General features: G+C 52.6%; 7 protein-coding genes across 7 annotated transcripts; 3 read left to right on the top strand and 4 right to left on the bottom strand.

Moving 5' to 3' along the window:
- The first annotated feature begins 1,947 nt into the window (after nt 1-1,947).
- On the top strand, nt 1,948-2,651 carry STEHIDRAFT_119677 (uncharacterized protein). The gene is made up of 2 exons (XM_007301779.1): nt 1,948-1,964; nt 2,036-2,651. Coding segments are annotated over exons 1-2 (291 nt in total). The 5' UTR covers nt 1,948-1,963; the 3' UTR covers nt 2,326-2,651.
- An 838-nt stretch (nt 2,652-3,489) lies between these two features.
- Nucleotides 3,490-5,491, bottom strand: STEHIDRAFT_138049 (uncharacterized protein). Its single transcript, XM_007301778.1, has 2 exons — nt 5,418-5,491; nt 3,490-5,365 (listed from the first exon to the last, which is right to left on the bottom strand). The coding sequence occupies exons 1-2, from the start codon at nt 5,434-5,436 to the stop codon at nt 3,633-3,635; spliced, it is 1,752 nt and encodes a 583-aa protein (XP_007301840.1). The 5' UTR covers nt 5,437-5,491; the 3' UTR covers nt 3,490-3,632.
- A 3,246-nt stretch (nt 5,492-8,737) lies between these two features.
- Nucleotides 8,738-11,817, top strand: STEHIDRAFT_138048 (uncharacterized protein). The gene is made up of 4 exons (XM_007301777.1): nt 8,738-9,478; nt 9,539-10,700; nt 10,779-10,950; nt 11,084-11,817. The coding sequence occupies exons 1-4, from the start codon at nt 9,111-9,113 to the stop codon at nt 11,332-11,334; spliced, it is 1,953 nt and encodes a 650-aa protein (XP_007301839.1). The 5' UTR covers nt 8,738-9,110; the 3' UTR covers nt 11,335-11,817.
- Nucleotides 11,818-12,280: 463 nt separating this feature from the next.
- Nucleotides 12,281-13,442, bottom strand: STEHIDRAFT_53700 (uncharacterized protein; the record flags this gene model as incomplete). The annotated part of the gene is made up of 4 exons (XM_007301515.1): nt 12,281-12,402; nt 12,745-12,875; nt 12,936-13,008; nt 13,073-13,442. 4 exons carry the CDS (start codon nt 13,440-13,442, stop codon nt 12,281-12,283), a joined length of 696 nt encoding a protein of 231 aa, XP_007301577.1.
- A 252-nt stretch (nt 13,443-13,694) lies between these two features.
- STEHIDRAFT_93865 (enolase C-terminal domain-like protein) lies at nt 13,695-16,872 on the top strand. The gene is made up of 9 exons (XM_007301776.1): nt 13,695-13,952; nt 14,094-14,308; nt 14,400-14,604; nt 14,780-14,953; nt 15,147-15,292; nt 15,469-15,610; nt 15,764-15,789; nt 15,919-16,009; nt 16,514-16,872. The coding sequence occupies exons 1-9, from the start codon at nt 13,904-13,906 to the stop codon at nt 16,636-16,638; spliced, it is 1,173 nt and encodes a 390-aa protein (XP_007301838.1). The 5' UTR covers nt 13,695-13,903; the 3' UTR covers nt 16,639-16,872.
- Nucleotides 16,873-16,901: 29 nt separating this feature from the next.
- Nucleotides 16,902-18,778, bottom strand: STEHIDRAFT_145701 (uncharacterized protein). The gene is made up of 7 exons (XM_007301775.1): nt 18,614-18,778; nt 18,378-18,496; nt 18,158-18,304; nt 18,014-18,092; nt 17,812-17,925; nt 17,501-17,712; nt 16,902-17,413 (listed from the first exon to the last, which is right to left on the bottom strand). Exons 1-7 carry the CDS (start codon nt 18,675-18,677, stop codon nt 17,183-17,185), a joined length of 966 nt encoding a protein of 321 aa, XP_007301837.1. The 5' UTR covers nt 18,678-18,778; the 3' UTR covers nt 16,902-17,182.
- A 650-nt stretch (nt 18,779-19,428) lies between these two features.
- STEHIDRAFT_154605 (uncharacterized protein) lies at nt 19,429-21,322 on the bottom strand (the record flags this gene model as incomplete). Its single annotated transcript, XM_007301774.1, has 2 exons — nt 19,429-21,233; nt 21,298-21,322. The coding sequence occupies 2 exons, from the start codon at nt 21,320-21,322 to the stop codon at nt 19,429-19,431; spliced, it is 1,830 nt and encodes a 609-aa protein (XP_007301836.1).
- Between the last annotated feature and the right edge of the window lie 2,426 nt (nt 21,323-23,748).

Here is a 23,748-nt window from a genome sequence, read left to right as displayed (position 1 = left end):
CAACGGTGTTTCCTCGCTCCACACTCGTATCCCGGTGCCTGTTCACTATGAGGTTATACTGTGCTCGACGGGTAGTATGTCGTTTAAAGAGGCCATGGGCAATAGGGGCTTGAATACCATATTCGAAGTACTTTCCCCCCTTATCCGATGTTCCAAAAGTGTGTCTGTGCGGCATCACCGCGCGAACAGCAGAGAACGCGCTGCAGCCGGTGTTGCTAGGCAGCCACCCCGGAGTAACAGCAGTTCTGCGGCTCCGAGTGATCCCTTACAGTTCTCAACGATCCATCCTCGTCAATGTTCTGGTGATGGCCAGTGCCACGCGTTACGCTCTACTCCCATTCGGTCTTGCTCATTCTATTTGTGCAGACGGGTCATCTGATTGTTGCCCGTGCACACCTTCACACTGTTCTCGTCGTCTAATGGTAGCTTCCAGTCCGTAGCTCACACGAGAGTGCAAGCCTGCATAACCCACAGAGCGGTATTGTTAGCATTCTGGGGTGTCATATCTCGGTTCATGAACAGCCTTGCGTCCGCACACTCGCCGATGATCACGCTACAGGATATTAAGGCGGGTCCAAGAACGGAATGACTGCTCTTCTCCTCCTTCGTCGTCCGACCATCATCCCAGGTCTCCGACTCTGTGTTGCCCCCCTTCTTCTCTTTCGGCGTGAGTCCTATTCCCCTCATAGCGTACTGCTTTACTCACTGTATTGATATATCTACAGGTTGAACGTCGACCTTTTTCGTCCTTGTTCACTCCCATTGACCACCCAGGATGGTGGGCCTCGGATTATTCAGTTTATGGACATTATTTCGAGGAGATTGCGAGCATGATAAGCGAGAGGTCTTGACTGGTGTGTCTGCATGCTTCTAACGCCACTACCGATCTCTGACTTTTCATGTCCACGATTCGTTAGCTGAGATACCTTCTACCATCCCTCCATCCCACCAGGAACAAGGGCCCCTTTCCCGAGAATATCTGCCTAGACAATATCTCCGCCACGAGAGGCCTATTTTTGGCCGTAGATCATCGTCTGAGCGTAATGGAGACAACGACAACAGGATCAACAATACGAACAGTCTTACCAACTCCACCAATGCAGATTCCAGCGGCGATGGCTCAAAGTCTGGCTCAGGCAGTTCGGACTCGTCCGATCATGGCTCCGGTGGGTCAAGCTCCAGTGGTGGTTCAAACTCCTCTAGCACAAGTACCGCCGCTAGTTCGAGTAGTACTGGGGCGAGCAATACAGACACCAATTGCAGCGAAGGGTCCAATGCTGTATGTTCGATCCAGGAGTGCGAGCCCATTAGTAACGTGAACGCGAACGCGACGTACTCATCGGGATGGAGCATAGACGTTTCGCAGGAACAATGCATGTTCCATAGTACGAATGTCGACGGCTCGTCTATGAACTTCACTTTTGTCGGTAAGTCCTCGTGATGTATACTTCGTGTATCACCTCGTAAGAAAACTGCCTGTCTGGACTGAAATTTCGCATTTGCAGGTTCTGGCGTCACAGCGATGGGGTTTATCGGACCTAGTAACGACTCGAACTTCATCCCCGCTGCTTACGCCATCGACGGCGGAACGCCTATGAATCCTTCGTTCCCTAGCGCAAACCGCACATTCAAACAATCGCTGTTCACTGCCACTTCCCTCGATCCCAATACGACACACACTTTGAGCATCACCATCGTGAACGGCAGCATTAGCACTCCATACTCCTTGACCAACTTCCTCGTCTATAATCCACCCACTGGGACCATCAACAAAGATAACCAGGACGATCGTCAAGGTCATGGGAATTCGAAGTCCTCGCCGGCCCCGAATACCTCGACAATCGTCGCTGCTGTCCTCGCTGCTGTGTTTTTCGTCCTTCTCGCATCTATTCTTTTCGTTCTTTGGTGGAGGAGAAGGCAACGGATTCGAAGAGCAAGGAACAGGGCCCCGAGCGTGCACACCAGTATGTCTCTATCGTGGCTCAGACTGACCTTCTTCACCTGCTGAGAGACGATACCTCTTATCTATCTTCAGTGTCCACTCTCACCGGCACGGAATCAATTCTTCAGGCCACACGCTATCCTTTTGGTGGTTTCGGGACCAGCACTATCGCTGCCACCAGTGTGCTGGGCTCACCCGGTCGCTCTCCTCCGACAGGACCTACACTTGTTCCATTCATCTTCACACCTCCTGGCTCCAGACGGAACTCGAGGGCCGTTACTGACCCAGTCACCAGGACTGGCAGACGGTCCCTTCTTTCGGGTGTCACACCCTCTCAACACGCTGAATCGGAGCCAGTTCGTCCGTCCCGCTCAGAATTTTAGGGGTAGGCGGTGAGACTATCGAGAGAAACTGGGCGGGCGACGGCTGGGATTCCCATTATCAGCTTTCTTTGCTCTGTTTATTGATATTCTGGGACTTCGGACTTACTGGACAGGTCGTAATCGACGAAGAAAGGGCCTGAAAAAGACACTGTACCACTGTATAAAGGACTTATCGGTCGTGAAGATCACAATTGGGACTGGTCCCGACCGTACTCTTGTCGCATGTAACCTCTCGTATTTCCGCTCCTCTCACCTCTTCGTTTCCCTTCCGCCCTTCCAATATCCATATTTATAGTTGAAGACTCATCGTCTAAGCCACATTCTCACACACCCCAATACTGCATGTGAAGACGGCCAATTTAAGCGTCGACGTCTTCTGAGGAAATCACACGAAAAGTCGAGCTTGAGAAAGAGCTTTCGGAATCTTTTTTGTCGACCCACATACTTCAACGTCAATAATGCCCCCGAGGGCAGCAACCGATATACTCCCAATATACACCAAAGGTTCTGCTACGAAAGCCCCGTCTAAATAGCACCACACATACCGAGCATCGATGTCGTTACGGTAAAGCCGGTAGAGATTCCCGGGGGCACAACGTGCCCGCTCTATCCACGCACCAAATTGTGGCGAGAGGCATTTTAAGGTAAGGTGGTAAGGTCCGTTCGTTGGCCATTATGGCCAATGATCGAGGTATGCCCTGAGCCTATAAAAGCGTCGTCGTCAAGGTGCTAATATAGAGATGTACCTCAACGGTGGGCCTTACTCGTTTACCATTCATCGCCTGCCGGAAGAGTAAACTACACTACAAAAGCATTCGACGGTTTCCAGACGGCTGAACCATTGTAAATGAAGAAATCCTACGCTTCCGAAAGGTCCAAGGGTTGTTTCCCATGATACTTTTGGAGCTCTCTTTGCGACCTTTTTTCCCCGGACAAAGGTGTCGGTGTTGGACTCCCATTCGTTACAATAATGTTGAAGCAATTGTCGATCGCATACTCCATCTTCCACTGCTACTCTTTCTTTGTCCACTAGATAGTCTCCCTTCTGCAACTCAGACTTCCCACGGGTGCGAGAGGATACGACTCGGACTCCGGGTTCCGAGAGTAGGGGTACTACGACGTCTTGAGGATAGTTTGACATGGTCTAAGAATGAGTGACAATATAGATATTATAATCACTGCGCTCAGTGATCTGCCGTCCAAGCGCAGAACACGGGAAACTCAAGCAACGGCTCTCTTCAAGAAGTAATCAACAAAGAGCGACCCGAACAGAACAGTTCGATCATTCCTATATTTCTCTCCGTACCTCATTCCTCCTCATCGCCCTCTTCATCCTCCTCGTTCGACGTACCATCGTAACCACCCCACCCAAGTCCTTCGCAAACGATTTCACCATCTACCCAGCCCATCTTTCTCGCCTCCTCGACCCATTTCTCCAACTTTTTCGTCTCGGGAATCGGCATCTCTAGCCTCTTGAGTGGGCGCCCTGCTCGCGCTCTGTCTTCCACCGCGGTATAAAACTCCTTCATCACATCTCTCATCAACTTGTCGAGCGAAAACTCATCAAGCCACTCGACACATTCATGAGGGTTAAGATCGCGTAGGACCAAGCGTTCGAGATGTGGAAAGGCGAGGAAAGGTTTGGTCGCCGCCGTCGACTCCGCGTCCGTATTCGTCCGGACCGAAAGAAAGGGAGCGATCCACTTAGCGCTGCCGGCGCCACCAACGATCAACGACTTTACACCCTCACACGACAGAAATGTGAGATCCGAAGTGTCCTTGAGGGTGCCGTCGGCCCTGAAATCACCGCTATAGTCACGGTCGTGGACGTTAAACCACATATTCGAGCCAACACTGATGGACTCGATGGATTGAGGTTGTAGCATGCCTATGATACGAGAGATATAGATTGGGAAGACGAGGTCACCGGCGGTGTAATCGAAGGAATAGTACGCGTATTCCAAGGAAAGGACGAGTAAAGGTTCATTTCGCGACCGGTCTGCGGAAGCCTCAGTCGCGGTCGACGCGACAGGCAGGGGTAACAAGGCGTAGATATGAGTTCGATGCACCATATTGTCTGTGCCATAGTCTCCGGAAGAAGAGACCCGGACATCGTAGGTGGTCCCGGGAGGATCAGCCTGCGCTCGACGCCCAAGCTCGAGTTCGATGCTATCATGAACCAGAGTCAACTCGGCAGAGTTGCTCACCCCTATGAAGCAGAAATCAAGACTAGCGGATCCTGGTATCGTGAACGAGTTCAGAATGAAATTCTGCTTCGGGGCTGACCCATAATATTTCAAAGTTTCGAGGCGTGGGAAGGAGACTATGGCGGTGGTGGGATACAGGGATTCCTCGCCCAGATCATCGATTTCAAGAGACACAAGATTCGGCATACTTCCGAGCATTCCGGAAAACAAGTCGTGAAGCTCGGGCGCGGACTGCGTTTCGGCGTCGATGGTAGTTTCAAATGAAGTGATACTTTTGTTGACGAGTCGGGTTGAATTAGGAAACATGATTTGGAAACCATGCACTGACAGTGACGACAACGTCTGCGGAAAGTTCGGAATAGTGATGATGGGATGGCCAGAGCAATTGTCGGTTCGGAGTGTCAACATTTCCAAGAGTGGTGCGGCACCGTCATTCAGTACGCGTAAAACCCATTCCTCAACCTCTCCAATGCTGCAGTATGAGAAGTTGAGATTGAGCTCGTGAAGACGATGCAGATTCGTGGTTATCATTTCCTTGATAGCTGGCGACCCATTACGCATAATTGTCATGCTCCAGAGTGTGACGGGTAGACCCTTTGAGTGCTTGAGCATGAAACGCCTGAGGGAGTGGTTGCTTGTCACGATGTATGTCCACAGTTGGGGACACTCAATGGCAGCCGCGCGCCATTGACGACAAATACGCAGAACCCTGAGCCAGGTGTGGTCCTCGCTCGAGAGTGGTCTAGGTATGTAGAGGAATATTCGAGATAAAACTTCAGCTGGAAGACGCGTCGCCAAAGATGTGTTTTGTTGGACGGGCTCGCGGCGCGAGACTGTATGGAGTTATGAGATGACTTCAAAAGCTTTTCTTGTAAGCGCGCTCACCTCTACGTTTCTTCACCATCTAAGAACGTGATGATTAGCGACTAAGGTCGCCTCACTACTGTGATGGTGGTCGCGTCGAGCGACTTGACTTGAACACGAACGCCGCCGACGCGTTCTCCTCCGCAAAACTCCGCCAAGATGTGAACTCCGCTCACCAAACTTCAACGGTGGCGGTGGCCCGAAGTTTCTCCGCACGCGGTTCTACCCGGTTACGGCGACTTCGGGTGGGCCTCACGCAGTCTTTTCAACTTGGTCTTTTCCCCAACTTTCTGCTCTAAGATTTACTTCACGATGTTTCCCAGAAAACTCCTCAATATATACTCATTACCTCTAAACCGCGCGTAGAGCTTCAGGCTCGGAGATTCTGTTTCGGCTTGGTTCTTGAAAAAACCTCGCGCTCGAGTCTACGCCCGCTGCCATACTAGCCTGTGACTAGTATCCTGCCACCGACTTCACCCTCTTGCTCGTTTCTCACGCTCTCTACGACTTCTAAACCCCCTTCTTCCCTATTATAGTAGCATCCATGGATGGATGCACTTGTCACTGCTGCATCAGGTAAGTTCGACGCGCTGTTCGACTGGAACCGATCTCGTCATCTTGTATGTGAGCCTCGTGTTAGCGGCCTGTACTTTTTCAAGGTCATTTTTACACGGATAAATCTGATAGGATATTGGCGTTGACATGCGGAGCTTGGGTCTTACCTGAGTTTTTACACCTGCCGGTAAGTGATTGTTCACAGAGCCTCGGTGATTGGTTGGACCACTGATGTATAAGCAGGCTGGTGGACTGTACACAAGGCATTCCGCAAGGGATTGAGCGGAAGAGGCCCTGAGAAAGCGACAGCGGATTGCTCACTGAGATTCTTCTTATTTTTACAAGACTGCTCACTGGCGACTCCCTCGGCTATAACGTACCCGGACCGCTGCAAATTTGTGGTAAAGTTTATCCCCTCGTAAGATGCGCTGAAAATGGTCTCAAATATATGGTCTGATACAGCTCTTTGCCTTATAGGATGGCCTGGTGCAGCGGCGGTGTACGCTGTCGACCAAAGTAACCTCTCGGATGATTGTCACACTGATCGGCATGCAGCCAGATTTTAGAGACTCAGAAATACTGGACCGTCAAAGAATTTACTTTTATTTGACGTCGATTCCTTCACCTTTCGTACATCTCTCACATCCATCGAGACGGTAGGAGCCTAGGAGGGCTGATGCAATACTGCCGTCCTTCTATTCCGCCCAAAATTACGAGGAGGGCTCTCCGTTCGACCTCCGGTAGATGAAAAGAAGGCCGACTTCACCGTGCGGCGACAATAATGGAACCGCTGCGCGCACCGGTTGCTGATCTGTGGGCGGTTGTTGGACATCTCCTGGTCAACCTTCGAGAGGCGCTCTTCATACCCCTTGCTACACCATCATGTGTCCTCCTGGCATGGTTTGCTCACTGATAGATCAATCATCAGTGGTCCCTCCTGGTACGAGACTGTGGGTGAGATCAGGCATCTTCGGTTCCAGCGACGTCCCTACATTTCCTTTATCGGTCCTTGTCCTGTTCATGCACCATCGAAAAGCATTAGCATTATGCGGTGAAATGGCGTATATACTATGCCCTGGTCACCGTTGTGCGCAAAGGTTACACCTGTGAGTGACTGTCTAAGGCGCTGTCATCGGTCGGCATCCAGGCTAACCTTTTTTACGCCTGAAATACGCTCTGCGGTTCTTCCGCCTGCCAGCACGTCCTGTGACCGTCAAGCGACCTCTGTTCTTAGTCCGAGGAATATTCAGTGCCAGACAAGGAGTAGGAACGATCATATTTGGTTTCGGCACCTCCGGTATCTTTCTCGGTATTTGTGGATTCATCTCACCTGAGGAACTGCCGACAGTGATTCCGCAGGGCCAATCCTACCTAAGTCGCTTATTTGCGTGGTTTCGTGGAATGGTAATGGAATGGGTTTATGTTTTTGTTGTCGGACACAACTCCCAAATTATCCTCACATTGACGCTCAGATTCCAATCCGTGACATCAAAGGAGAATGAAGATTTCTTCGAGCATCGATTTTGCCTCTTTCAGCACTTCTTTTAGGGCCTTCGATTGGATGGTAGGAAGCCAGCTCAGACATTATTGTTTTTTCTCCCCCTTTACCGCCCAGAAATATACACCATCGCCTCGTTGGGCCTCCAACGTACACCCGAGGATTCAGATTTACTGCCTTGTGTTGATCGTATCTTCGACAGAACATGCGCGAACCTCCTGGCAGCGCGCTGTCGGCCGCTGGACCAACATGCACAAATACTAGGCCGTGCTATCAGTGGGTGCTGACACTACACTCGCCAGCTGTCAATGAAGTTAGCCGGCCTTCGAGGTTCTTCCCTTGACGAGTAGTTTTTTGGACCCTTCAAGCACAGTATTTGTTGGGCGGTTGACGTGCTTTACATGTACTCTTTTGCGCCCGGAGTCATTTCTGCCAAGAATATCGGGTTGAAGTTCGTATTCAATTTTTGTTCTGTCCTGTTGTTTGCGGTGTATTGAATCAGTACGGATAACGGACCGTCTCGCTTGTTTCTCCAGTGAGTGGCGTTCCGTACGCACAGATGAACTGTATTGTGGAGGTCTTCTGACCGCCTCTAATTTTCACGAACTCAGGGCTACCTTACGGAGCTCTTCCGTGACTGACCTGCCTGTCCACCAGTAGTTCATACTAGAGAACCAGCTCTCCAAGCCTGTGGGAAGCCATATAGTGACCATATAGCCAGAAAAATGAAATAAAATGAAATAAAGAAAAAGAGTACACATATTCCGCCTCAAACATACGAGACTTCACCTCGGCGCGTTAATTAACTTCAAGCTTCATTCTCAGGTTCTGACTACGGCCGCTGCAGATGCCTTGTCACCTGTACAGCACCTACATGCAAAACCATCTCAGATGGATAATATCGACATAGAGCTCGAGTATCTTGATCATAAATCTCTGGTGGCCTCGCCGCTGGGCGCGCTATCAATATCATGGCACCACTTTACCAAATCTTCGACTAAGGGAGCACCACAATCGTGACTGATTCGATGATGTGTGGTTGCGTGGGTGTGTGGCCCTCAGGTGGCGTCTGCATGTATATATTGAAGGTCCGCAGGCCACCGTCCCGCTCTCTTATTCCTTCATCACCGCCACAGGGTCCTCGTCGATATTATCATATTCATCACCCAACCTTATTTCTCATACCCCGCGATACTCGAACCACACGATACACATTGTATACACAAATAGGCCAACTATATAAGTTCGCAGCGGCCGTTCTGTAGTACACCGACCGTTGGCCAAAAGCGACAGTAGAAGTGCGGAATTCTGGTGAGTCTCAGAACTATTCGCATACGATGATGATGATGAAATGTGAGGCCGCCGCCACGGCCTATTTATTCCGCTTTCTATACAGCATAACTTTGTGCAGCAAGGGGATAAGTGGGCACCCGCACGTCATCCCTCTTGTGTGGCGCTTCGGGGTCGGGCGGACGCCTTCCACGGAGCTTCATCCGTCCCATCTTGCTCTCAACGTCTTCGTCAGCTCTCCTGGTCTTCTCAATCGGCGCTGGAAACCAGGGCGAAGTCTCGTATCTGTTTGACTCACCGCCATTTCTCTCTTCGTTCCGTACCGCCCTCAGGTTTCTTCTTCTTCGACAACGAGCTCGCTGCTTGGATCGATGTCAATCAATATGCAAGCTCCTGCTGAGCACCAGTCGCACTTGGAATACCGACAGACCCCGTCCTCTGGTTCTTCTCCCTCTCAGTCAGATTCGAAACCTCAAAACGCACTGAAATTCGACAAGCTTCCCCCTGAACTCCTCATTCGGATCACCCAATGGCTCGATGCTACGGATCTTTTCTCCCTCGCGCTCACGAACAGACTTCTGTGCGCTATCTCCGAACAATGGCTCTACAGGAGCATCTCGATGAACGCTGGAGAGAGTTCGAAGGAGGACGCGAGGAGGTTGGCGAGGCTTTGTCAGACTTTGGGGATGAATAGGGGGAAGGCGGAGCTCGTGAGGGCATTGGAGATCAAGGACCTCAGGTGCGTTTGTCTAAAAATAACGAGTAGCCACGGAAAGATCTAACACGCCTTGGGCTGCAGTAATCGTATACTACTGGAGACGACCTATTGCACTATAACGCATCAGGAAATTCCGCTCCTAACGACCCTACACGCCCTATTTTCCTCCCTCCCCAATCTAAACGCCCTCCGTCTCTCGTACGCCGCCTCCTCCTCGAAGATCCCCATCCATCCCGGCCCCGAAACTCCATCAACCTCCACACCCACCCAGACCCACACCGCAGCGCCCATCCCCGCCCATTCCCTTCTCCATCCACTACTGCACGCCGCCCCCAGTACTCAGACGCCCATCATCGAGGCATTGCTCGAGCAGCCGGAGCTAACCCCACCCCTCCTGCTCTCCTTCTACGCGCCCTCGTTGCGCATCTTCGCTCTCCACGCACGTCACCTCTCCCCGCTCGATTTCTTCCGATGTCTGGCGAGGCACAGGAAGACGCTGACGGACGTCGTGTTGAATATGACTTTTCCGCTGACGGCGAGGACGTTAGCGCTTGAGTCTTTAGGGGAGGCCTTTGGGCTTGAGAGACGAATGATGAGGACGGGACATCCTAGGCCCTGGGAGTCTGATTTCGACTCTGGTTCCGATTCGGATTCTGAATCTGACTCGGGTCCCACATTGGATGTCAACGAAGACCAAGACCCGATAAGGCCATATATCAGCACCGGCCTCTCCCTCCCCTCTCTCACCCGTCTCGGCGTCCCAAGCTTCTGTTTCAGCCCGGGATGGGTAGATTCGCGCACGTTGGCGGCGTTGAAGGTGGTAAGTGTGGATTGGTGGAACGGAGGGTTTGGGCATTGGGGGGTAAATGGGCTAGGGGCGAGACGAGGTGGGCCAGGGGCAGGGGCGGGGGCGGAGGGAGCTGGAGTAGGAATAGGTGGTGGGGGTGGTGGGCCGGGGTCGGGAGCGGTGGGAAAGGCGATGAGGTGGGGTGCGTTGGAGGAGATCGAGAGTGTCGTGCGGGCGCTCAAGGGCTCAGGCTCGCATGGTGATGGGGATGGCGTGCATCCTGAGGTTGGCGAGGGAGCGTCGGTGAGGACGATGGCGTGTCATCGGGCGGGATGGAATAATGATTTGGTGGCATATCTGGCGGGCGAGATGAATGAGGGGATGCAGGCGCTGGTCGTGTGGAATTATTTTGGTGCGATTGTTGGGTCTAGGAAAGCGAGGTCGAAGGCATCGAAGGTGTGTCTTTGTTCTTACTCCTCTGTTTCACTTCTTTCTCTTTCCTGCATCGACAACTGACGGACAACGCAAACGCAGGACATAACGAACTGCATCACGAGCTCCCTCCGACACTATCGCTCCCTTCGTCTATTCGCATACGGTAATGCGGGCGCGCCGAGGACGGGGTTGCCGTTGGATGTGAAGGAGGACGGGGAGGTGGTGAGGGGGTGGGGCGAGGCGTGCCCGAGTCTTTCGAGTTGTGTTTTGTGTGAGTGGTCTTTCCTTTTCGTGGCCTTTGTTTTTGTTTCTGTTTCTGTTGCCGTCGTCCTCGTCTTTCTTTATCTTCAAATTCATATCCCCGGAATCTCGGTGCTGACCGACGGACTCGTCTATATTTCTAGACAACCACACCTGGATACGCGTCGCCGGTCAAGATTGGAGACCCGTCGTCCCCCTCAACGCTCCGAATCCCCCACCTCAGATTTCTAGTAAACAGCCGACTATCCCCGGTTCCGGTTCTCGACCTGAGTCTTCTTCGTCACAAGTGCAAGTGCAGATGCAACTTGAACCACTCATTCAGCACCAACACCAACATCAACATCAACACCAGCATCAGCCGCCACGAACAACACCTCAGCCGCAACATCAGTAGCCCACTGTCCTAGTGTGCCCTGATTCTGATTGTTCCCAGCGCCAGCCTCGGTCCATGCCGCCATGCCGCCATGCCGCCACGTCTTCTGGCTCCCTCTGTGTCAACATTCCCCGCTGTCCATTGCCCACTGTCCCCACTGTTCACTGCGTTCCTTGCTTGTTTTGCATCGACGATCCAAGAATTTCGTCCATCGATCACGTCTCTGCGTCTCCTATCGGCCTCTGTGCTCTGCTCTTCGTTGATATGAGTGCTTGATGCGAGGATCCTTTGTTTGTCCTTCTTCTCGCCCGGTGCTCGGTGCTCAGTGCCCAATTTCTACTACTACTACTATAACACTACCGCTATTTTTCTCGTTGCTATCACTCCTGCTACTCCTGCCTCATACACACCTTACCTTACCTTACCTCTCATCATCGCTCATCATCGTTGGTTGGAACATTTAAAATCTGAATGTCCACTTTACCTTTACTACTTACGGTCCCCGCTCACGGAACATACATATGTACTATGTAACTCTACCTTTACTTTATCAGATTCACGATGCGAGCTGCGAGTCTCGGACTCTGTCTTTACGCAAAACTCGTCATTCAAATATTCAATGCACGGTCAACCAGTCAACCAGTCAACGGTTCAAGGTTCGAGGTCCAAGGAAGTCTCGAAGCGATCGGTAATAGGTATGGACCTGGTCTGGCGGCTCTGGTTCTGGTTCTCACATCGACGGCGTTCAAGTCGTACTATGTAGTACTCCGAATCGAGGGATGGCAGAGTATTCCGCCATTTCGCATTTCGAGCATGAGTAGCAATGTATGTTGACCCCCCCTCCCCCCCTCCCTCTCCTCCTCCTCCTCCTCCCCCCCTAAACACGCACAAAAACCCAAACCCCAACCCCCCACCCAACCCCCAACCCCAACCCCAACCCCAAACCCGAAACCCCAAACAGAAACCCCTAATCAATAAGATACTTCCTCTTGAAAAACGCCCTGAGATGGAGGATCTGCCAGGCGCCGAGACCGAGGAGGGAGAGGAGCGTGAACCAGGCGAAGTTTTGGACGCGGGTGTTTGTGGACACTGTTTTGTTTGGGGGGTTGCGGGTGTGTGGGTTAGTGGGGGAGGAGGGGGAGGAGGGAGAGGGAGGAGGGAGGGAGGGAGGATGAGAGGGAGAGAGAGGGAGGGGGCGAGGAAGGGGAGATGAAATGATGAGATGATGGTCGGGGTGGGTGAGGAACGATGAGGGGAGGTGAGTGGGAGTGGGAGTGAGAGTGAGAGGTGGAAAGAGGAAGAGGGGCGGAGCGAGAGAGAGAGAAGGAGAGGTTGATATGAGTTGGGAAGTGGGAGGACGGCAGGAGGAGGATGCAGGGGCGGGCAGGTCGTAAGTGATGCAGAGAGAAGGAGTGGGAGAGAAACACGGACTATTAGTAGACTGGAAGCGCTCCTCGCGTTTCTTGAGGTATCCGAGCTCGTCGACGATCTCTTTCACTATTCCTTCCAGCTTGCGCATCTCTGTCTCGAGAGCGGAGAGCGATTCCTGGTTCGCGATCGCACTGTATATACGCGTCAGTTACGTCGTGTGGGGTAGGAATTGGCGAGAAGGGGATGCGTACTTGTAGTCGACAGCGTCTGCGCCAATATCGACGTCGAGGTCTATGATCCTCGCCTTTCCCTTCGGGTCCACATCTTGCAAACCCGCCCTCACATCAACAAACGCACAAACACACACGCAAAATAGAGAAAGACTCACTCCCCTCCACAACATTCTTAAAACACACGCCCACCTCTCCTTCCGCATGCGCCGTAACCGCTAATCTGGTCTCGCCATTAATCCCCCTCTTACTCAGATAAATGTTCTTCTCCGGACTGCTGTCCACGATCTCGACGTCTACGCGCTGGCCCGCGCCGGGCCCGACGTTCGCGGTCACGATGACGAGCGCGTTGGGGTGCGCGGTGTTCCAGATGCATTTGCCGGGGACGTGGGAGCGGGAGGCGGGCAGGGAGAATTTGATGGCGGAAGTTGGGAGGGGGGAGGTGAGGAGGAGGAGGAGGGTGAGGAGGAGGGGAAGAACGGGGAGGGAGGAGAGGGGGAAGGGTGGGCGGTGTGATGATGTGGCCATTAGTTATGAGAGAAGAGAGCTGCCCGAGCTCTGTGCGACGTCGACTGCGTTTTCGTTGTGGGTGGTGGTGAACACCAGAGGCGTGCGTTGGCTGAATGCTGAAGAGAGCGTCGTGGCGTGGCGTGGCGTGGCGGACGCGGTTCAGATCTCGCGCCACATTCATTCTCTCAGACTGTGTGGCCCAAGCTGTATGTCACTGTCCGGCTCGTAGTACAGCACGGTACCACGATGATCTCCTACGCGAACTTATCGCAAACAGGTGCACAAGGAAAAGCGGCTCATCATTCACTCTCGGACCGCGTCCACTTCACGAATCACACCAGAGCAACACCTGACATGCACAATGCTTCCTCGAATAAAAACCTTGCTTTTCTGTTTATCATGCCCTCTGCATCCTCTGCCCTTTCCCTTTCTTCGACGAACCGATCCTAGTACTAGTCTGCTAGAATAAGTACACGATCATGTCTCTCCGCACCGAACGCTCGAGCTTCATCTCCAACATCGAGGTCTGTCCTTCGTCCCCTTCTCTCTGAATCCCTCTCCCTTCCTAGCCCCTAATCACCCACCCATCTCCCCCCATCCCCCCACCTCCCCACACTCCCTTTCCCCTCCCCCCACTCCCATCCGCCCACTCTCTCCCCACCTAGTTCTTCCGCCTCCCCCCCCGCTGGCTCTTCGCCCGCGTCCAAACAACCGACAACTACACAGGCTGGGGCGAATCCACCCTCGAAGGCCACTCCGAAGCCGTCGAAGGCGCTCTCCAAGATCTGGTCGAACGCTTCGTGGGGTGGGACGCGGACGGGATCGAGGATGTGTGGCAGAATGCGTATAGGGCGAGGTTTTATAGGGGTGGGCCTGTGCTCATGGTATGCACCCTTTCCCGCTTACTCTACTGTAAAGCTGTGATAGTGTGAGAGTGTGAGAGTGTGAGGTTGACGAAGGTGGTGGCGCGTGTAGTCAGCCCTCTCCGGCCTCGATATCGCCCTCTGGGACATCAAAGGCAAGAAACTCGACGTTCCTATCTATCAGCTCCTCGGTGGAAAAGTGCGCGATCGGTTGAGGGTGTATGGATGGGTGGGGGGCGATAAGCCGAGCGATGTGTTGGAGGGCGCGAGGAGGAGGAAGGAACAGGGGTTTGGGGCTGTTAAGATGAATGGGACTGGTTCGTCTCTTCCTTGCCTTAAGTAATCTCCCTCCCTTCCTCCCTGAACCCCCTCCCTCGCGTTCTTTTTTCTTCGATCTCGTTACCCTTTTCGCTTCTCGATCCCTGTGGTCCGCAGAGAGTCGAAGCTGACCTCTATTGCTATTACCATCGCTATTGGCGTGTCTAACAACAGAAAGCTCCCCCTTCCTCGACTCCCCCGCCTCCCTGCAACCCACCGTAACCCGCATCAAAGAAGTCAAAAGTCTCGGCCTCGACGTCGCCGTTGATTTTCATGGGAGGTTGCATAAGAGTATGGCGAAGCAGCTTGTGGGGATGTTGGAGGGGGTTGGATGTTTGTTTATTGAAGGTGGGTACTGGTGTTTCTGGTCTAACTCTATTCCTAACTCTGAACTCCGAACTCCTCTGTGTCTGACTGTGACTCCTGCCGTTGACTCTGACTCTGACTCAACTCCTAACACCCCACCCCGACTCGAATTCCGACACTCAACCCTCCCTCCCTCGCTCGCCCGCCCGCCCGCCCGCCCAAAAACAAAAAACAGAACCCCTCCTCCCAACCCACCCCCTCGAAATCGCAGACCTCGCCCGCCAAAGCACAACACCCATCGCGCTCGGCGAACGGCTCTTCTCCCGTTTTGAGTTCAGGCCTTATTTTGAGAGTAGGGCGATTGATGTGGCGCAGCCGGATGTGAGTGGCTGTGGATTATTCGGGAGTCTTTAGCCTTGCATTCATCCAAACCACGACTCAACTCAAGTCAACTCCCTGGACTTGAACACCGTGCTTTCTCATTCCATTTCACCGCTTCCCGACCCTGAGCCTCGTCCCGGAGAGCTTCCCGTCACTGTCACTGACATTCCCGCCAGGTCTCCCACTGCGGCGGCATAAGCGAATTAAAACGGATCGCGAGCCTCGCGGAGATATACGACGTCGCGCTCGCGCCGCATTGTCCGCTTGGACCTGTCGCGCTCGCGGCGTGTATGCAGGTTGGGGTGGGGTGTTTGAATTGTACGTGCTTTTTTTTGTTCTTCTTATTCGACTATAACACCCCACTCTCCCCCAACCCCACCCCCCAATTTTTTTTTGCGTTTTTGAGGGAGGGAGGGAGAGTTTGTGTGGGTGTGTTACTGATTTATTGGTTGGACGTTATGTGTTATGCAGTTGTGATACAGGAGATGAGCTGGGAGGTATGTATCCTTCTTTACGTACATACTCTTCCCCACACCACCACCACGCCCGCCACTCTCTATGTAATACGCCAGCTACCCGCGGGCGGATGGAACACGACTCACATTGGATTTGGTGTGCATATGTAGATGCATTATAACCAAGGCGCGGATCTACTCACGTACCTCGTCGACCCGTCCGTGTTTGCGGTCGTGGATGGACATGTTGAGGCTTTGAAGGGTGGGCTTGTTTTTGTCTTCTTCTTCTTCTTCTTCTTCAACTTTTTGTCTTCCCCTCATCTTCCAATACGGTCCAGTTCTCCACGTTCGCATTCGTATTCGTATTCCGTTCCCATACTTCCCCACGGCCCTTAAAGCTTAATCCCCCCAATCGCCTCGCTTCTACTACACGATCTCCGCACAGAAACTGACATATTACTCTGTTTTGAACCCTCCGTCTCGCACCCCTCCGTCGACATCTCGAACTGGACTCTGGACACCGGACACCGGACAATTGACATACTTACTCTACACAACGGACGTGCGCACGTCTGCGTCTGCGTCTGCGGCCGCTGCACCATCCCAACCGTCCAAACTATCCCAACCGTCCTGCCCATTGACACCCGCGACGCCACACATCCACATCTCAATCATTCCGCATCGACGCGCTACGGCTACATACGTATACGCGCCCATGCGGCGACCTAAACCCCTCCTTTCAAATCCCACCCCCGCGCGAACCCAGGCCCCGGCCTAGGAATCGAGATCAACGAGCCGCTCGTGCGCGAGACTTCGGCGAAGTATATGCGAGAGAAGGCGTGGAGGAATGAGGTGTGGAGGGGGAGCGATGGGAGTTTGAGGGAGTGGTAGAGGTTGTGAGGTGGTTGGATGGTTTGGGGCGACGGAGTGGTAGGGTGGTTGGAAGGAGTGGTAGGGTGGTTAGAATGGGCGGGGTAAGGGGTAAGGGGGGTGGATGTGTGTGTCTTGAAAGATGGTTGGTAGGAGTAGGAGTAGAAGTAGACGTTGGAGATATTGTGTACTTACGATTTTGTCTATGGTGTAGCTCGGTTGATGAGATCGGCGGGCTCTGGAAAATTACGCGAGATTTTTTTGTTCGACATTATTTAATTATGCAAGTGAGTAGACGAGAATACGCGGAGTAAGTACTCATACAAGAATCAACGCCCATGACGCGTTACATAAGTTACATTACCGACAATAAGTACAACCCAAGTGATCAGAATATAATAGTGTTTGGGCGCCAGGTCGTCAGTCGTCATGATAAGTAAGTACATACAGTAGGCGGGAGGATCCGATTACTTACTCCAACCGAATAATTATCATAGTCGTCTCAACCCCAAGAACTCATCCGATCCATGCACAACCACATCCACGAACCTCGTCATGTCGCAAACTAGGACGACTCGGACTCCGGTATCGACCCCTCGTCCGTCTTCTCACCCGCACCCCGCTCCAGAGCCTCAGGCAAATACATGATCGTACTCAAAACGCCATGCTCCTCCATCGTATCCACCGTATTGCGGTCTTCAGAAGAGGACAGGAACGGACGTCCGGTCGAGGCAGCCTTCTCCATCCCGACGCGGATGATGACGCCGTAGAAGGTTATAGCGATCAGTGGGACGGTCTGACAACACCCGCGACAATCATCAACATCAACAAAGATCTTCAGCGAAAGAATCTCGGGGGTGGCAGTGGCAAAGGAAAGACGCACGATCTCGAGCATGATCGCCAACACATTCGTGTACAGAAACAGGCAGATGAGCGTCGTCAGGAGCGTCGCGGAGTAGAGCACCCCTGCGTCGATTATGGCGAACATCATTGGGATTAGAGAGCGCCGTGTCCGTGTGGAGGGTCGGATGCTGTTGGGCCCTGGACCTGGGAGGAGGTAGGAGTTGAGTTTGTAGAGTCGGTATGCTAGTAATGCTGTGGATAATGTCGTATCAGTCTCCTGGCTATATGGTTGCTTGAGAGGAAGGAAGCGTGGTAGACGGAGTGAAGACACCAATATTGAGACGAACGTACATGTGCATATGACATTATTGAGCAGAGAGAAACAGGCGGACAGGACTAGGAGGATGTGGCCCAGCGGTCCAGGATGATGGACGGCGTAGGCCCAGAATCCGGTGAAGGATGTGCCTGCAGACGTGTCGAACAGCAGTGGGTGACCAAGACATCAGTCCTACTGTGCACCCCGAGATGGATTGAGTAAATGAGTAGGACGAACCACCAAAGCCTAAGAAGAGCAAGATCGGAACTACGACCACCATTTTCCGATTTTGCCATACGACATAACAGCGATATATCTAGCGCAATGTCCATCCATCATTCATCAACACCATCACCATAATTGGGAGGCAGACGGACGTACAAGGACTCCGTCGCCCGTCATCGTCTGCAGCGCGTATAGCACAAGTTTCAAGATAAACGTAGCCGAAGACTCATCGAGGAACCATTCCTCAGGAGATGCGTGGTCGAGAAGACCCTCGATGACATGTCGCATGAGGGCAGAGATGTGCTGTGCAGAGATTCATCAGTGTTCAAGGAATCTTTCGAGCAGTACTTCGCGGAGGAAAAGGATTGAGACACACCGCAGTACTCAGAAGAAAGAGAATACAAGCGACGGAGACCATCACGCGATTGATCTCGTTTGCGGCTCGGTGGTGGAGGAGGACCCAGAGCGTAAACCCGAACATGAAGAGCGAGAATCCTGGTGGATAATCTGTCAGCGATCATGCCTCTCGATACTTAGGGGCTGATCGCGGTGTGGTGTTCACGGGCGAGGGCAAACCGGCGAGGAGGGACTCGACACGAGGAGAAGACCGACCATAAAGAATGCATGCGATTCCGACAGAGATAATCGTAGCTTTCGAAAGAGAGAGGGCAGCCATGTCCTGTGATGAAAACCTGGAAATAAACTAGAGAGAGAGAAACCACAGGAAAGAGAGAAAATCCGAGAGACGAGTCCGAGTTGGCTACTCGGTGAAGCTCGTGAAGGAGGGAGGTTGAGCGGTGGACCCTTACTCAAAGTCGCACATATATAAAGGCTCCATCGGCCGCGCGCGATGTCAACGTCGCGATGTCGAGACTGATAGACATTGAAGACTCTCCATTACCATATCAGACAAACGTCGAACCCACGAACACGGGAAGTGGCGTCGCCGGATGACCCGGATAGCACCATTGAGCGGGGCCTCTTGTAAGTGAGGAAGGAAAATTCCTAGAGTCAAGCCGACCGGTGTTGGGCCTCGAACCCTTCAATCAACGCGCGAGGAACAGCAGCAGATCATCTGGTCAGCGTCACTCAGCGCTCAGCTACGGTTAGTATTCTGCATCTGCCAAAATCTTCGATGCGACTGGAGTGAACGTGTTGATCTTTCAATGCCGCACCAAGTTCGGATCACTACTTGGTAAACTCCCTTCGAAATCTGAATCTCTGACGTGATCGTTGATGTATGCGTCAAATTCGGGCCAATGAGCGGAAGCAAGAGAAGATGCGCATAGAGAAAGGAAAACGTGTGGTTTCATGTACTCGGATACAGACGGCTGTCTATCGAATACGGCGTGTTGAGAGTGAGAAACGAGAAGGCTGATTCAGAGAATTGAACACTGACCTTCGTCAGGTCAGACAGCAGAGGTCACTCAATTATCCTCATCATCGCTACCTATCCCGTCCAGCAGATTCATACCGAGCTCACCGTTCTTCAAGTCTGCACCAGGATATAGGATATCCTCCACCCAGCCCATATCCCTCGCCCTATTGACCAGTTCCATGCAGGTTTCGTACATATCCGCCCGTATGCCCAGTTTCTTCAATCTCCGTCCTCCCCGTGCCCTGTCTTCCATCGCAGACTCCAACTTCTGCATCACTCCTCTTATCCTCTGATCAGCAGCTTCCTTGTCCGTAACACATTGGCTATACCTTAATGCAGATGGGCTCAGATCACCGAAGACCAGGGTCTCAAGGTTCGGGAATACCATGAATTCTTTGGACGGGGAGCAACTAGTCGTCGTCGAAGTGGATCTACTCGTAGCGTCCGAACTGGAGGCCGACTTATTCGGAAGACTGAGGAAGGGGAGGAAACATTCCGCAGTGCCTAGATCGCCTATGTACAGCGATTTGACGCCGGGATTAGTGAGGAAGTGAAGCTTCGAAAGGAGGGCGCCGGTCGAGTCGAAATTGTTCGCGGTGTCGACGTTGTACGGAAGGTTCGATTGTAAGCGGAGTGAAATGACTGAGCGCAGTGGGACGTTAAGGATGCTGAGGATTTGGGAAAGATAGTCGGGCTCGGCATAACATGAGCGGCTGTCCCGGGCGGCAACGCGGTGATGACGATATTGAAGTAGAAGGATCGGGAGATGCTGAGGGTGAGGGTATTCCGAAGTAGATGGCATAGGTGAACGAGGATGTGGGTTAGAATGGGAGTTGGGACCAGAATCGAAGAAGAGAACACGGTGCGCAACATCCCATTCGTGATCGCTGATGAACTTCGTTGCATAGTGGACATCATAGCTAGTCGCCACTGTCTCTGAGCGGACAGATTCGCGACGACCGAAGAAATGAGATAAAGCGGTGTACAAACGGTCTGCGACGGCGTCTCTGCGGTCTCGGATACGTAGGTCCACTCGCGCAGTTGGTGGAAGGTGGAGGAGTTCTAGTGCAAGTACGCAGTCGAACACGGTTCCAGAACAGCGCAGCTTTTCCAACTGGGGGAGTTCTATGGTCTGCTCGACAGGGTCAGGCCAATAGCTAGATACCCAGGCATCATCCGCGATGTGGAGATATGTGAGGTTCGGCATCTTGGGCAACGTTTTGCGCAGATAAGCACGCCTCTGGATGTGGTTGTTGGCCAACCAAGGAAGCGAAACGCGAAATGATGTCAAATTCTTCTGGATGCGACCTTCTGGAAACTCCAGACAAAGGTAATCGACAGACAAAGAGGACAGAGACAGAGTGACATCGGGGACTTGCACGGTGATGCTGTAGCCCATGCCAGTGGCGACTTCGAGAGACCTTAGGACGGGACCAGCATCGGGTCCGAGGACTTTCTCGAGACATCTCGTGACTTCCTTTTCGGAGCATTGGTCAAACACGATACCAAGGCTCTGAATGCGATGAAGATTTCTCTCCAAGATGTTCTTCGCCTCTGGAGACTCGTTTTTCACAAACTTGATGCCCTTCAACACGATCGGCAATCCCTTCGATTGTTTTAACATGAAGAACCTAAGAAGTCGCTTCTTTGTCGTGATGTTCGTCCACATATGTGCGCAGCCAATGGCAGCCATGCGCCATTGTCGGCAGACGTGCAGGATCTGGAGCCAGGTATAATCTTTGCCTGGAGACTCTGGATGGCGGTGGTAGAGGAAGATGAGTGAGAGAACTTCGAGTGGTAGTCGTGTCACAGGGGAGTTCGTTTGCTGGATGGGTGTGTGCGGTTTATTTGGACCTAGAGAGATTGAGACGTCAAGAAAATCGGTTGGAAGTCTGAAGAGTACAAAAGCCGCGCTCACCTTTCTGGCGACGAGCTTTTGCCATGTCACGGTCAACAGGGATATGCTTGTAATACTTGTCTCCGAAAGCAGATTGAATGGTATGAGTTTTCTCCCAGCTCGATAATGCCGTATATAACTCACCTCCGTGCAGAAAACCTGGTGATATGAGTGAAGTTCGGGAGCAACGGACACGCAGAAAATGGCGATACAGCCATGTGACGGGAGGACTCCGAAACTCCGAAACTCCGCTTTAACACGCTAGAGCACGAGGCTAAGACTTTCCGATTCGTGGCTACAAAGAATGAGCTTGAACGACCTCATATTCATAATTCTTCTCAATACTTGTGCGCGTCAATCGATACACCAAATCATGTTTACGAGTCTGTGATGCATGTTGGATGCATGCGTTCTTCGATATTGTTTCCGGTGCCCGGGCCTGTGGCTGCCAAAGCAATCGGTGGCGTTTGTTCTCGATTGGGAAAACAATGACACTGAGTTTCAAAAGGGCCCTCGCTCTCGACTCCCGCCTTTCTCTCGAACCACCATCATCTCATCACTCCCATCGAACACAATCGAACACATCTCTGCCCAATCACATCCACCACTTAGACGGCCACCATGCAGTGGCTTGTTTCTTTATACTGCGCCATAATGGGCGCAGTGCAACTCTACACCCATCTGTCGGTAGGATGCAACTCCCGATTCTCTCTCACCTCTGCTTGTCAACTCTATGGACTCGAGTCCCCTACCGGCCTCAATACACTGCTCCTCCTCGATGCTGCACCCATTCCTGTCTACCTCTCAGTGGCCCCAACCGCTCTCGACTTCGTCGCCACACCCCGGACACACTCGCTGACGCCGATATCCTTCGACCGCGTCATTTACAGTATTCACCCTCTACATGACGACGCTGGCGCAGAGTGTAACATATCGTCCTCTGCTGATCAATCTGTGCGTTGTTCCTCGAGTCATCTTCTGCGAAGTGCCTTTCTAACCTTTGTGATGGTGAATTATCAACCCCAGGCTGCTATCGACATTCGAGCCCCTGACACAGTCGCCGATGCCATCTTGCTTTTCATTGCGATGACTCTCATTGTATTCAAGTTGTTGCTAGGAACTGATGGAGGCTCGTCCATGGTACGTCTGGTTTACATCGACCTCACCGTGTCATTACATATGAATAACATTGTCTCTTATCAGCTGGACGCGCTTCTTCAGATAATCTCTCGCGATCGAGTCACAGATACTCCACTACACGTCTCCATCTGTCAGCAAGAAGACACAGGAAACGGGCCCGTCCTCGATGATGGCATGGATCTCGGTGACGCTCCCAACGTGGCACTACCCGACGACGACGACAACGATTTCTATTCGATTGAAGCTCAAAGCTATATCGCCCTCGACAATTTCCTCGAGCCCTACACCATCGTAACCACTCCAGACGACCTTTTATGGCTCGACCTGGTCATCGCTTCCTTGGTTGCTCTTCGCCTTGCATCAAGTCCTCCAGCAGACACACCTTCGGAATGCGCTTGTGAGACTGCTGTCTCAGACGATTGCACTACGGAAGATATCGATTTCGAGGGCAGAATTTCTATCGAGAACGGCCAGGCTGATGACAACGGCAGCATTGCTGGTCATAATTCCGAGACACTGCCTGGCACGCCGTGCGATAACAGCGCTCTCTTGGATTCTACTTCGTTATTACCGTTGCCGCTGCCCACGTCGTCATCTGTGTCTGTCCATATCCCCCGGACAGACATTCCCGAGACCGTCGTTGACACCAAAGGCAGGAATGCGGCCTCTGTCGAAACGTCATTTTCTGCTCATTCTCCTATATCCCCGCCTCTTCCACCGCTTCGTATGCGGTCTCGTTCCCTGTCAACACCATCTTCTGCTCATTCTCCTGAATCCTCGCCTCTTCCACCACTCCATATGCGGCCTCGTTCCCTGTCAACGTCTGCGGCGGATAATTCTGATGTGTACCGACGAGACGATGTTTTTGCTGGACTCTCATCCTCTGTTCTTCGCAGGGCTGCTGTACCGAGTTCTCCGTATGCCTCACCTTCTGCTCATCGTCGAGGGCGCTCGCGGTCGATCGACAGCCTTGGTACCGGTCGAGCGGGAAGGTCTTCCTCAGCTTCTAAGCCTGTTCTTCGTCGCTCGTCTTCTGCATCTGCTGCACGCAACAGAGATGCTCGAGATCTGGTCTTGTACACTCCCGAAATTCCTCCGTTAGTAGATAACGTGTCCCTTGGCGATTCCACGATCACTACAGAACGACATCATACGGCCGCTTCCCTGCGCCAGCCTAAATGGAAATTTGTCTGCTGCCCGGCTGGCGTGGATCCAACGTCCCAATCAACTACGTCCCCGGCCCATCGTCTGGAATGGCTTTCCGCGTGTTATCGGGCCAGCTCCAACGAGGACACTGTGGCTCCAGGCGATTCATGGACTATATACCACGAC

This window comes from Stereum hirsutum, assembly GCF_000264905.1.
Source record: "Stereum hirsutum FP-91666 SS1 unplaced genomic scaffold STEHIscaffold_4, whole genome shotgun sequence".
Classification (NCBI taxonomy): domain Eukaryota; kingdom Fungi; phylum Basidiomycota; class Agaricomycetes; order Russulales; family Stereaceae; genus Stereum; species Stereum hirsutum.
Note: the sequence above shows the minus strand (reverse complement) of the source record. Positions and strands in the feature narration are given on the sequence as shown.

What these genes read in the sequence shown, in the direction of transcription:
- STEHIDRAFT_138048 (XM_007301777.1), top strand. Translation starts at nt 9,111, where the DNA reads ATGTCAATCAATATGCAAGCTCCTGCTGAGCACCAGTCGCACTTGGAA. An exon ending in TTGGAGATCAAGGACCTCAG is followed by an intron (nt 9,479 to 9,538) that starts GTGCGTTTGTCT and finishes CTTGGGCTGCAG; the next exon opens with TAATCGTATACTACTGGAGA. An exon ending in CGAGGTCGAAGGCATCGAAG is followed by an intron (nt 10,701 to 10,778) that starts GTGTGTCTTTGT and finishes ACGCAAACGCAG; the next exon opens with GACATAACGAACTGCATCAC.
- STEHIDRAFT_93865 (XM_007301776.1), top strand. Translation starts at nt 13,904, where the DNA reads ATGTCTCTCCGCACCGAACGCTCGAGCTTCATCTCCAACATCGAGGTC. An exon ending in CATCTCCAACATCGAGGTCT is followed by an intron (nt 13,953 to 14,093) that starts GTCCTTCGTCCC and finishes CCACCTAGTTCT; the next exon opens with TCCGCCTCCCCCCCCGCTGG. An exon ending in TTGATGTGGCGCAGCCGGAT is followed by an intron (nt 15,293 to 15,468) that starts GTGAGTGGCTGT and finishes CATTCCCGCCAG; the next exon opens with GTCTCCCACTGCGGCGGCAT.
- STEHIDRAFT_145701 (XM_007301775.1), bottom strand. Translation starts at nt 18,677, where the DNA reads ATGGCTGCCCTCTCTCTTTCGAAAGCTACGATTATCTCTGTCGGAATC. An exon ending in AATCGCATGCATTCTTTATG is followed by an intron (nt 18,497 to 18,613) that starts GTCGGTCTTCTC and finishes ATTATCCACCAG; the next exon opens with GATTCTCGCTCTTCATGTTC. An exon ending in CAATAATGTCATATGCACAT is followed by an intron (nt 17,713 to 17,811) that starts GTACGTTCGTCT and finishes CATTATCCACAG; the next exon opens with CATTACTAGCATACCGACTC.